Source organism: Canis aureus, chromosome 32 (assembly GCF_053574225.1).
Source record: "Canis aureus isolate CA01 chromosome 32, VMU_Caureus_v.1.0, whole genome shotgun sequence".
NCBI classification, from domain to species: Eukaryota; Metazoa; Chordata; class Mammalia; order Carnivora; family Canidae; genus Canis; species Canis aureus.
In genome coordinates, this window is record NC_135642.1 from 36487910 (window position 1) to 36500289 (window position 12380).

The window sequence follows — 12380 nt, forward strand, 5'->3', positions numbered from 1 at the left end:
AGACTAGCTAGATTTACTCTCATTTGGAGGAAACTAGGGCTCAGTGAGGTTCAATGCCTGGCTACGTTGTAGATAGCAGAATCAGAATTGGCCCCCTTTCAGTCACTAAATATTTATTGAACACCTACTATGTTCAGGGCTCTGTGTCAGGAATAATAAAAGCCAGGATAGAATTATAGAGATTGCATTTGGGGTATTATTTGATTAGCTTCCAATTATGGCCCCATTAATGTTATTATAATGGTCACTTGAGGGGATCCCTCAAGTGTTTGCACTTGAGTGCCTGTTTGGTGCCTGCCTTCAGCCCAGGGCATGGTCCTGGAGTCCCAGGATCAAGTCCCACATTGGGCTCCCTGCATGGAGCCTGCTTCTCCCTCTGCCTGTGTCTCTGCCTCTCTCTCTCTCTCTCTCTCTCTCTCTGTCTCTCATGAATCAATAAATAAATCTTTTTTAAAGAAAAGGTCACTTGGTCACTTTTCTGTCCAAGCCATATTAAATACCTTGGTGTACAAGATTGAGGTTTTTGTTTGTTTTCTTCAGTTTGTTTTGGGCTAGTGGAAGTCATTATTGCTTATTTTATCACTATGTAGAACAAAATTGGAAAAACTCTCTTTAAAAGGAGATTTTCGGGGATCCCTAGGTGGCTCAGCCGTTTAGCACCTGCCTTTGGCCCAGGGTGTGATCCTGGAGACCCAGGATTGAGTCCCACATCAGGCTCCCTGCATGGAGCCTGCTTCTCCCTCTGCCTGTGTCTCTGCTTCTCTCTCTCTCTGTATCTCTCATGAATAAATAAATAAAATCTTAAAAATAAATAAATAAAAGGAGATTTCTAAAAACTAAGAGACTACCCGGATCTAGAAAGAGCTTGCTCTGTAGCTTTGGGACTAGCCTCTTTCCCTCAGGTGAGTCTCATGGCACTCCTCTGGCCATGTGGCATCTTCGTTTTACACGAATAACCCAAGGCACAGCCAGTGTTTCTTCGCCGAGCTCATGTGCTGGGGAATGACCAGTACTCAGATTCCTACACTGGGGTCTTCTAATTCCCCCAAGTGCCTTGCTTGTCTTACTGGATGACACAGGCCCACGGCCTGCAAGGATTGCTCTGTGCCAGTAGGTATGCATGGCCCCACGCTGTATCCTTATTCCTTAGAAAAAGCTACATATGCAGCAGCCTGAGCTCTTGGGCTTGGTGCCTCATTGGCAGCCATCCAGTCCTCACATGGCCTACTCTTCAGACTCAGTTGCCTACGGTGGACCCAGACCATGGGTTTAATTACCACCCTTTGCAGTGTCTTTCTGATGGTGTCTTTGCTGTATGGATCACAAGAGTCTCTGTTAATACAGAGATCAAACCCAGTATTTTAGTGGGGAAAAAAATGTCCCTTGGATTTGGAAGGATTATAGAAAACAAAAAACAAATGCAACTGCTTGCTTTAGAAATACTGGCAAGTGCACACAATATCATTATTGTGACTGTTAATTGTAGCATAAAGAGATGGTTATAGATAGCTAAAAATTTTGTACAATGATTATAAAAGCATATATAGTTTGCCAGTTGATTTGGCACAGATCTGAAATGAAAAGGAAACCATATTTATTTATTTATTTTGTGAAGTAAATAAATAAAGTTGGAAAACAGGTCAATTTCATGCATGCAAGGTTTTATAGTAGGAAAAAAATGCATTGCACCTGTTCTGACCCTTTACATTTGAGGTTATTTGTTTTCAAAGTTGACCCCAAGCTCCAGTTTCAGACAACCCTGTAATTAATTTGTTAGATAAAGCATAAGGATATTTTATTTGTTTTGATTTCTAGGACGGTGGTGAAGTAGTACCTATTGTACATAGCAGTTAATTAAAGAAAAGCATTAACTATAGGAGAACAGCACCACTGCTGTTGTCTTGTATCAGTATAAGAAGGCAGTAATGTTTTTGACAGCCACTGATTGGAAAGTTGCTTGCAGCCTTCCAGAACCAGGGGGGTACATGCTGTGGATCAATAACCAGCAAATTTCCCATTAAAAAGGATACCTGAGCAATGTTCCAAATAGCCACTGGCATCTTAATTTTCCATGGAAACCTCAAATACTTGTGTGCCGAGGACAAGTCATTTTCGGACAATTTTTCCAGACTACTTGTTAACAGTTATTGCCGTCCCAAAAGGTTGACAGCTTACATGATGGATATTTCATTTACTTGTCATCACTGTTTGAGTAATGGCGAGCGGTATATTTCTGAGGTTTTAAGGAATATAGTCTCCTGAAAGACATTCAGCTTAGTATGTATTCCAGAGTGTATGTCACACATGTTTATGCCGTATGTATATAGGCTGTTACGTCCATAGAAGGAGAGGATCGGCGTCCTTTACAGTTTGGAAGCCCTTGGAGAGCAAGGTACACTTGTATCAGTCCATAGCTATCAGAAATCCACTTTATCTGTTCTTAGGACAAAGGGCCTTAGATTGTTAACTTGTGATTCCCAAGATGATGTAGAATTACATAGCTCCCCTTTATTTCTAAAAACAAAAACAAAAACCTTGATTTTGCAATAATATGCATAAAAGCTTTAGGAAGATGTATGTCTGTATCTTCTAAAAAAGACTTCTTAGGAAAGTCAGCAAGTAATGATTATCAAGGAAGAATTTCCAAAAAAGTGGCAGTTACATAATATGTGTCTGTTTTAAATATAGATACAGCAAGAGTTAAAAGGAGAGATCTGCTCTGTGTGTGACAACCCCTCAAAACACAAAATCGGTGGTTTCTGTTGTTGATATTTTTCCGCCATGAGCATCACTTTGTCGTTCGCCAAATGTTAAAAGAAGTGAGGGCACAGAAGCCATCTCTAGGTCAGGTGGACATATATTCACCAATTAGCAAATTAAGGAAAAACAGGTATCAGACCGTAATACAACCTGGTGATTGAATTTGTGTTTATGAAGGAGTATGAAAGCTTTTTCATTTGGAACTTAATTTTTGGTGCCCAGAATTTTAAAGTGAAATTTACTCTATACTATTTACAGATAGACTCTATACTATTTATAAAAGTGAAGTATAAAAGATGTTTTCTTAAAACTGAGCTTTTTATCATATTAATCCTGTCATGTTTGGATGAATCATGTCTTGTTTGCTTGAGCACAGTTTCTATGGTTTAGATTTCCATTATCTGTACCGTTTATACACAAATATGTGTAATGTTTGATCTACTACCTGGCACATAGGTCCGAGCTAAATGTGAAGTGTCTTCATTTTGCTTTGCAAAACCCAGAGAAAAGAACAAGAGGCAATTTGAGAGATTTCCCCTAAAAAGCTTTGTGTAATTTTTGATACTTATCATTTTCAAAATATTTCTAGAGATTAAATGCTAAATTCTTAATCAACATTTTTACTTTTAAAGATAAATGACAGTGTGGAGGATAAATTATACTGGACTTTCAATCCTGAATATTCATTATAGTCATTTTTATGTGCAAATAGGAAAAAGTATTCTCGAGGCTGATATGTATATACCAGCAATTTACAAAAGTACTATGAATTAAACAACCCATAAGTGTCTGTTCCAGTATTCATACATTACTGAGTAATCTCTTTCTATAATCTCTTTGCAGTATTATTCCACAGTAATGGAACAGCAAGTAAATGGACAGTTAATAGAGCCTCTGCAGATATTTCCAAGAGGTAATGTTGAACAAATTCTAATCAACAATGATTATTTCAGTAAACTGTTTCATCAACAGTTATGTTTTCCAAAGGTTTAAATGCACATAACATGATGTTTAGCTCTTAATTTGAAAAAACAAAAGAAGTATTCATTATCGTGGGGATTGCAGGCTGTATTATAGTTATGGCAGATAAAATATCTAATTTACTAGAGTAAATTAAACTAACTAGATTGTTTTTTGTTTTTGAAGTACATACTTACATTCGCTTAAAGAACTCTTTGGGGCCCACATGGTTTCTAAACCAAGGCAAATGAATGACTTTAATTTCAGATATTTATAAATTGTGGCTCATGATGGTAGCCAAAGCTGCTGTTGAGGAGAAAGCTTTCAGCTGGTACAGAAGTGAAGCTTTACTGCAGGTTTTTAGGAGAGAATTGATAATGTTTGGTGCTTGGTTTTGGGGGGTGGCATTTTCCAGATAACAGAAAAATCTTCATAAATGGGAATTTAATTGTTATGTTTCCAAAAATGTTAGCTGATGAGGGTAAGCATTGGTGAATCACCTAGTCAAATAATACTCCTTTTCCATTTTAGATTGGTAGAACTAGCATTGTATCAGATACAGTTGATCAGCTGTAATATAAATGTTCCCTCAAAATTTGAAGAATAGGAAAAAAGAACAGTTTAATTAACCACTTAATATAAATCATCAAGTCTTTCCCCCACTATACTTTGCCCTACTTGGAATTAATATTTTCTAATTGATGGAGCAGATAAGGAAATGCTGTAACTTTTCTAGAAGTAAGTTAATTGAAATCATTAAAAGTTAAGCTTACCTTTGTTAACTGATACTGTACAAATAATCATGATACGGGTTTTTCAATTAAACATTCTAGACTTTCATTACCTGTAACTCTCTGAAGTTGAGTGGCTCAATTAACCAGTAGACTCTTATTTACACCGATCAAGTCTCCAAAGGCAGCCAACTCAGCCAGCCCACAGGAAGGTCTGAGTTCAAGAGTTATGCCTTTGTAGCATGAAGGTGGGCAGTGGGATTGGGAGTACTTAGTACATTATTAATAATAATGTATCAAAGAGCTAAGTGAGTAAATGAAATTGAGCTATTGATAGTGTGTCTGAAACAAAAATTATGATTAATCCACTTCTGTTGTATCTCAAGACTGAAAACTAAAATAGAAAAAGCGGAAAGAAAAGCAGATGTTGCCATTTCTGTGCATAGGCCAGTAACAAAGGATGCAGATCATTTCTTGTTATCTTCTGTGACGGGAGAATTTGGACAAGTTTCAAAATTGTTTCTCCACAAAGAATACTATTTTTACCACCTGAAAATTTCCATTCACTGTTTCCCTACTTGACTTTATCACTGTTGTTGTAGCAAACTCTAGTACGGTGACCTGGAAAGTTCTGATGCTGTGGGTCTTTGTGGTACCACCCCTCCCCCCCCCCAATATTTAGTTCTCTTCATCCAAAATCTAAGTTTCAGTTTTTTTCTTTTATTTTGTGCTACCAGTCCTTGGCAGTCTTCTTGTCTACACCATTGTGCTGCCTCTCATGGTGTTAACAACTGTTTTTAGACATCTGTTCTGTAGGCACTAATATTGCTTTCAGTGTTATCATTTCTCATTCTCTTGACATTTCTGCCTATTAAGCATTATCGATTCCATTGTATAGATGAGAATATGCAGGTTCAGAGAGGTTAAGTAACTTCAGAGTACATAGCAGCCCATAAGTGGTTAAAGTAAGTTATTCTCAATATTCTTTGAGTAAGAATTTTGTTCAAATTATAATTTGCTTAAAATGAAAGGACATATAAATGAAAATATTCATGGAATGTGATGGGGATAGTCTGGAGGGGGGTTGGTAGGAGTATAGAGAACAGTATTATAGGGAGAAGATACTTAAAAGAAGACAGTATGTGAGATGTGATCATCACATGTAGTCCTAACACAGACCTGTTAGGCTCCAATAAATCATTAAATAAAGTTCTTCCAAGCCAGATTTGAATTTTCTTAAATATGAGACTCAGTCTCCCTGTCTCTATGGATTCTTGGATGTTATTGTATAACATCCATTTTTATTTTATTTATTTATTCATTTTTAAAGATTTTTTTCAAACAATTTTATTTATTGGAGACAGAGCAAGCCAGCACAAGCAAGGGGGAGGGGGCGGAGGGAGAGGGAGAGGGAGAGGGAGAGAAGCAGATTCCCGGCTGAGTGTGGAGCCCAATGCAGGTCTCCATCTTACAACCCTGAGATCATGACCTGAGCAGAAATCAAGAGTCAGATGCTCAACTGACTGAGCCACCCAGGCACCTCTGTACAACTAACTCATTTTAGTTTTCTGTAGTCTTGCTCTTTGCTTTCTTACCTATATTTTATAAATGAGATTAATACAAACTTATACAAGGATATAGACATATTGGGTAGATTACCTGGGTTAATACATGTTTGATCAGAGGTTCCCAGACCTTAGTTTCTTTGGTCAGGCCCTATGCTAAAAAGAATTTCTAGAGTGAACTAGTGAGAAAGAGCAGAGAAGACAATTTTGTTCTAACATCAGGTGTTCTCCTCATTCCAAGTAAGATTACACTTGCCTTGGATGGTAACTCCCAGCTCATGGCTGTGCTCTCTGTAGTTAAAAAATACGTTACATATTAATAAGTATGAAAAATTACTAGTTTTATGTAACTTTTAACTGCATAACTTTAGGAAATGTGAGGTTAGTGGGTTTTTTGAATACTGTTTAGATTTCCAGTCATAAAGGTTTGAGAAGCCAATTGAGTAACGAGGCAGATGTTTTAAGGTAAGAGGTAAGACTTGATGTCTGTCTCTAATTCCTTAGTTAGTCACTTTCTTATTAAATGAAGTTCAGGGGATCCCTGGGTGGCTCAGCGGTTTGGCGCCTGCCTTTGGCCCAGGGCGTGATCCTGGAGTCCCAGGATCGAGTCCCATGTCGGGCTCCCGGCATGGAGCCTGCTTCTCCCTCCTCCTGTGTCTCTGCCTCTTTTTCTCTCTCTCTCTCTGTCTATCACAAATAAAAATAAATAAATAAATCTTTTAAAAAAATAAAATAAAATAAATGAAGTTCATGAACGTACTGGGTACTTAAGTGTAAATACTGTGAAGTGTTGTCTTAGGAAGTATTTAATGGTCCCTCAAGGCCAGGCATCAAATGTATGTGACTTTTGTTTTGTTCAAAAAGTTAATTTCCATTTTATGGAAAGAAGTTTGGAATCTAATTTTAATGTATTTTTGGAAAAACAAAAGTTCTTTATTAAGGTTTAGATATATTTTCTAGGAAAATAACAATAAACTTGAATATACTCAAAATATACAAAATTAAAGCAACTGATAGGCTCTGTATTTATCATCCACATCTTCTCATTATTAAACTGCTTTTCTTTCTGTCAGAAACAGAGGAAGAATACATGTACCTCAGAGAGGAGAAAAAAATAAAATGTATCCTTCCCCAAACAATCAATCAAAATTGACAGCCCTTTAACATACAATATATAGGCACTGTAGTTTTCAGATGGAAACAGCCTATAAAATGGGTAGGACACACTTGTATTTTTAACATTTGATGAAGAAGCATTTGCTGTATTGGAAAAGTGCTACCCTGTAACTCAGGGTGATGTCCGGAAATTAATATTATTTTTCCTGCCTGGCACTGCTTTATCTTTAGATTTAAATACTAGAGGATGTCAAAATTTGAAAAAAAAAAAAAAGTAAAATTAATGATATCACTGTATTTTAATAAATTTGACTACTTATTGCTGTGCAAACTGGTATTCAAACTTGAATATTCCATTTTAGATTCTCTAGCCATCTTTCTGGCATCAAAAGACCCTTTTCTCCCTACCCATCTCCCCCCAAAACCTAGCTATTTTCAAAGTAGTTTAAGTGATAGCAGATATACAATGTAATAGAGTTGAGGAAAGATTGCAGAAATTTGAATTATGAAAGGAATCTAATCATTTTAGCTCAGTTAACTTGATTTTTATATGTTTTAAGCAGAAATTGGAATTTATATGAGGTGGTGTCAGAAAGCTCTTTGCATTTATAAATGCTCACTCCTGCAAGTTAAAAACCCTGGTTCATAATTCCCACTTTGGGTCTTGGGAGCCACTTTTCAATCATTTCTCTCTGCTAATTTTGGTGTCACCCTCATTTCTTTTTAAACGATTCATTTTGAGCAAATTTGTAAATGGCCCTGATGTGTTCTACAATTTAGTCAATTACTGTTTCAGCCTGCAAGCCTCCTGGGGAACGGAACATACATGGCCTGAAGGTACGAATTTCAATAATTGTTTCAGTAAAGTTAGATGGATTTGTAATGCTGTGTTCCACTTATTGAAATGTCAAATAAAACTGCACTTTCTCAAGCTCTGACAAGCGATTCTTTTTTTTTTTTTTTTTTTAAACAGGATGTGGAGGGGGATTCATTTGTAGTATTTGCTCAGTATGTGTACATATTTGGATCAAAGGGTTTTGGTGCCATATTTTTTTATTATTTGGAATTTTTTTTTGTCCATTTCTTCAGGATGATTCTAGGTATATTGTCCACAAAGATTTATTTGGATGAAAATATAGACTTCAATTCAGTGATTAATTAAGCACATAAGCATATTGCACACAGAATACCCTCCTCTTCTTTTGACATATTTATGTTAGAATCATATATCGATTTAATGTCTTTTCCTTGTTCTGTGTCTTTTGAATTCTGGATTTCTGCTTACAGCTTTACATTTGAAAGAAAAGCTGGCTATTGTATTAGATTCAAGCATTTTATAATTAATTATTTGGGCCTCATTTTTCAGTGAATAAGAAACATTCTACAGTGTTCTGTTTGGCTTTACATTTGGAAGGGTGTGAAAACTTGAGGTTCACCACTAACCTCTGAATGTATTCTTTATGTTCTTTTTTTGAACATACTGTTTTGTATATGAAACAAAACAAAGCAGTGAATTGAATTCAGTTCTAGATGGTGATTGAAAATTTCCCATTTATCTCTTCTTTGTTCAATGCTGTTTAAGTATTTGAATAGTGACAGGAAAAGTGTATTATGTAATATACGGGTTGTACAGTTCTGTAACCTATATACTGAATAGACTCCAACCGTGGGTCTATCTAGCAACAAGCTAATTAACCTTCATAGTGAAATGAGAAATTTGTGGCAAATTATAGGTTAATTGGAACTGTGTCCTCAGAACACAAGACTGATGGAGATTCTTTCTTCCTTGTAGGTGAATACCCGAGCTGGACCCTCTCAACACGGCAGCCCAGCAGTCTCTGATTCACTTCCAAGCAATAGGTGAGGGCAAGCAAGTGAAGTGTGCCCATGAGCATGCTGATCTGCAGATTGGGGGTGGGGAAGAGGCCCATGGGATGACCCTTCTTTTCTGTAAGACCAGATGAATGTGTATATGGCTAAGAAGAAATTTGACCAGTTGAGTCACCATAGCTACATGTTGACTAGAGAGAAAGAGCCTCACTGAGAAAGATGGAACGAGGTATTTTCAGCTATTAATTTTGATCTATAGAATGGTACTCCTTCAGTCTCCAACTTATACAGAAAAATCAGTGCCTTTGACCTCAGTGCCATTTATGCCTTGATGATCTGGTTCATAAATTGTATCAGGCTCATTATTTTTTTCTTGCTTGCCTATCTTTTGGCAGTATTGTTATCCCCTGACATCTTTACTAGAAAGAGGCAAGGAAAGAGTGAAGGAGTAAAATTTAGATGGACCAGCCACGTTGTTCTTTTTGTATCTTTGGTCATATGAAGATTGATGCTATTTATAGAAGGAAGATAATCTTCATTAATTCATGCTAACAGTGCCCCGACACTGGCATGAGGATACTAAATAAAGACTTGAGAGCCTTTTCACAGTGTTCTTCTGATAGGCCTGAAATCTTACTTCCAGATTTTCATGGTCCTCAAGTAAGAAGGAGCAACCTGCTTAAGCTGATAGAATTCTGAGTCATCCTAGTTATACGTGTGGTTATTCAGCCAGTAAGCTTCCCTACTGTGCCTGAAGATGACACTGTGGAGGTGATGCTCTGTATGTATGTATTCACACTGGTGATTGAAAAGCCAGCATCAAGCTACCCTTCCATTCTGTGTCCAGGTTCTTCTGGGTTTGGAGCTGTAACCAATATTGCCTTTTATTGGCTGAGATGTAGTTTGGGTTTCTCCTCTTCCTTCCCTACTCCTCCTTAACCCAGAGTCTTCATTCTTTTTGCCAGAGGGCTTTACTGTAGATAATTTAAAGTCTCGCCTTCTGACTCTCTTTTTTTACTCTACTGTCCCCCACCCCCCTCCACCTTCCACCCAAAGTCGCTTCTTTGATTGCTTTATTGTAGTGTCAGGATATCTACTCACCAGCTTTCTTGCAGTGAACACACGACTTTTAGAGTGTGTTTCCCACTTAAGCAATTTATTCTGTCTTCAAGTACACTTAGCCTGGTTATTCATTGGAGGTGCATCTGTCCTTGTGGGCACAAGGGGTAGGTCTCTTAGTCCTCATTTGAGAGCTTGACCCTGGCCCAGCAGTGTGGAGACACTGGGCTGAGAGCCACTTGTTACATTCAGTTCAAAGAAGGCCAGGCATTTCATTTTCACCACTACTTTCAGAAAAGTTGTTACTCACCCAGACTCACCATGAGCCTTGAGGAGAAACCAGGTCTTTCCCTGGTATCTTAGGTCCCATTTCATCATAGAATAAAAAGCAGGATAGAGTTGAAAAAAATGGTAAGGCAGAGATGGGGCAGGATAACTTTTTAGTTCTCTGAGATTTAGTGTTAACAGCATGAATACATTAGCTTGGTTTTTAAAGAATGACTGTGTATATTCACTGACTGTCATAAAATTTCCGGGTTGGACAGAAATTTGGAAACTGTCTGATCTAGTAGTACTCAGCCCTTTGGTATAGCATCTTTGCTTACCTGTGTGACAGCCTCCCCGCTAGTGATGGTGGCTTCCTCCGGTAGGGACTTCTGTTATGGGAGGAATGCAGTTTGAAGGAGACCTATCATAGATTTTAATATACCACCCTAGGTTGGCCATGTTCTATGTCTCTTGTTGACAATTAACCAAAAGTATTTATTGAGTGCCACTTATTCAGTAGGTGCTGTCCTATGCACGAGAAATACAATGTGGTCTGCCTGTACAGCTTGCTATCTAATGGACATACAGAAAAAAATATATACAATCACACCTTATAATTAGTGTTTTAAAGGAAGTAAGCAGGTTTTGAAGTAAGCAGGTTTTGAACATATTCCTGCCCAGAAAACTGGGCATTTAGACAGCCTGCTCAGAGACTCATTCTTGGGAGGAGAGTGACATTCTGTTGAGGCCTGCAGGAGGGTAAGGGCCAGCAGAGGGCATTTAAGAGGGAGCGGGGAGCATCAGGAAGGCCCTATGGTGGAAAAGGAGCACACCGTGTTCATAAGCAGGCCAGTCTGGTTGGGGTGGAGGGGGTGGTGTGGAGAGATGGGGGCGGGGAGGAGAACATTGGAGTGACAGGCGAGAAGGAGGTAGACCGGAGCTGGATCAGCAGGGCCTTATGTTTGAGTTTTCCTCTTGGTGTATTGGCATTGGTGAGCCATCAGATGGTTTTCAGGAGTCCTGTGGCCAGCTCTGTTTATAAAACATCCTCTGCTGTGGGGAATGAGTGGAGAAGCACCCATCTCACCCTGCTCTGTTTTGGTGCTTGATTCCCCACACCTTGCCAAACGGTCACCCAGGCTCTTCCTGAATATGCCTTGCAGCATGAATGTACTTTATTCGCCATGGCAGCCTGTCCATTTTCACATAGCTCTGTCTTCGAACTTTCTTTGTCACGAGCTGAGGTTGGTCCCCCTTTAGCACCCACTTATAAAGATTTCGTTTGGCCCCCAGAGCACAGCTGTTCCCTCTCCTAGGTCGCTCTTCCCGTCGTCTTCCCTGCAGATGTACTTCTATAGATTTCCTGTCTCGGCAGATTTTCCCACACTCACCTGGTTGCTAACTTGCTGGGCATCCTTCACTGCCTCCTGGGCCTCCCTCTATGCCACATCAGTCCCTACATCTGTCCCTTCCGAGTCACTCTGGAGTCCGTCCACTTGTCAGCAGCCTGTCGCTGCCGAAGCAGTTGGGGCTCTGGGGATTGCTGTGGCAGACATCTGCTGGCTTCCTCCTCCAGTCTTGCTCTGTGCAGTCCCTCCCCATACCACGGCCAGGGGAATCTTACTGACACTCACTCTGAGCCCATCATTCCCCGTTTACAGCTGCTCATTGCACCTCAAAACCTTCAGGACAGCGTATAGCCTTGGCTGCAATGGAGCAGTGGCCTTTCACATGTAGGCCTCTGCCCTCTTTGCCCCTTCCTACCTGACATTCTAGCTTTGCTGATGAATGTGTGGTGCCCTCAGTGGATCATGCTTTCTCTACTCCTGGACCTTCCTGCTTTCCTCCTTTTTTATCCCCTCCTTCATATTCAGTCTGGCCAGTCTCGGTCATCTTTGAGGAACCAAGCTATTATCGTCTTCTGATGATTGCCCACCTCCTGCTGTATACCAGGCGCCTACTCTATGAATTTCCCTAATCCCCTGGTGCCTGCTTTTACTGTGGCAGTTAGCACGTTGTGTGTTACAATCACTTCTGTCCCCCAATAGATTCTGTACTCTTTGAGGGCAGTGACTGTAGCATATTCATTATT

The 12380-nt window shown here is 39.1% G+C and overlaps 1 protein-coding gene across 8 annotated transcripts in view; it reads left to right on the forward strand.

Moving 5' to 3' along the window:
* MAP2K5 (mitogen-activated protein kinase kinase 5) overlaps positions 1-12380 on the forward strand; it is a 257977-nt gene that overhangs the window by 34815 nt on the left and 210782 nt on the right. For all 8 annotated transcript variants that reach the window (XM_077881620.1, XM_077881621.1, XM_077881619.1 and 5 more), the window contains 3 exons: positions 3604-3673; positions 7929-7969; positions 8925-8992. In XM_077881620.1, coding sequence (XP_077737746.1) covers positions 3604-3673; positions 7929-7969; positions 8925-8992 — 179 coding nt within the window. The remainder of the gene's footprint in view (positions 1-3603; positions 3674-7928; positions 7970-8924; positions 8993-12380) is intronic.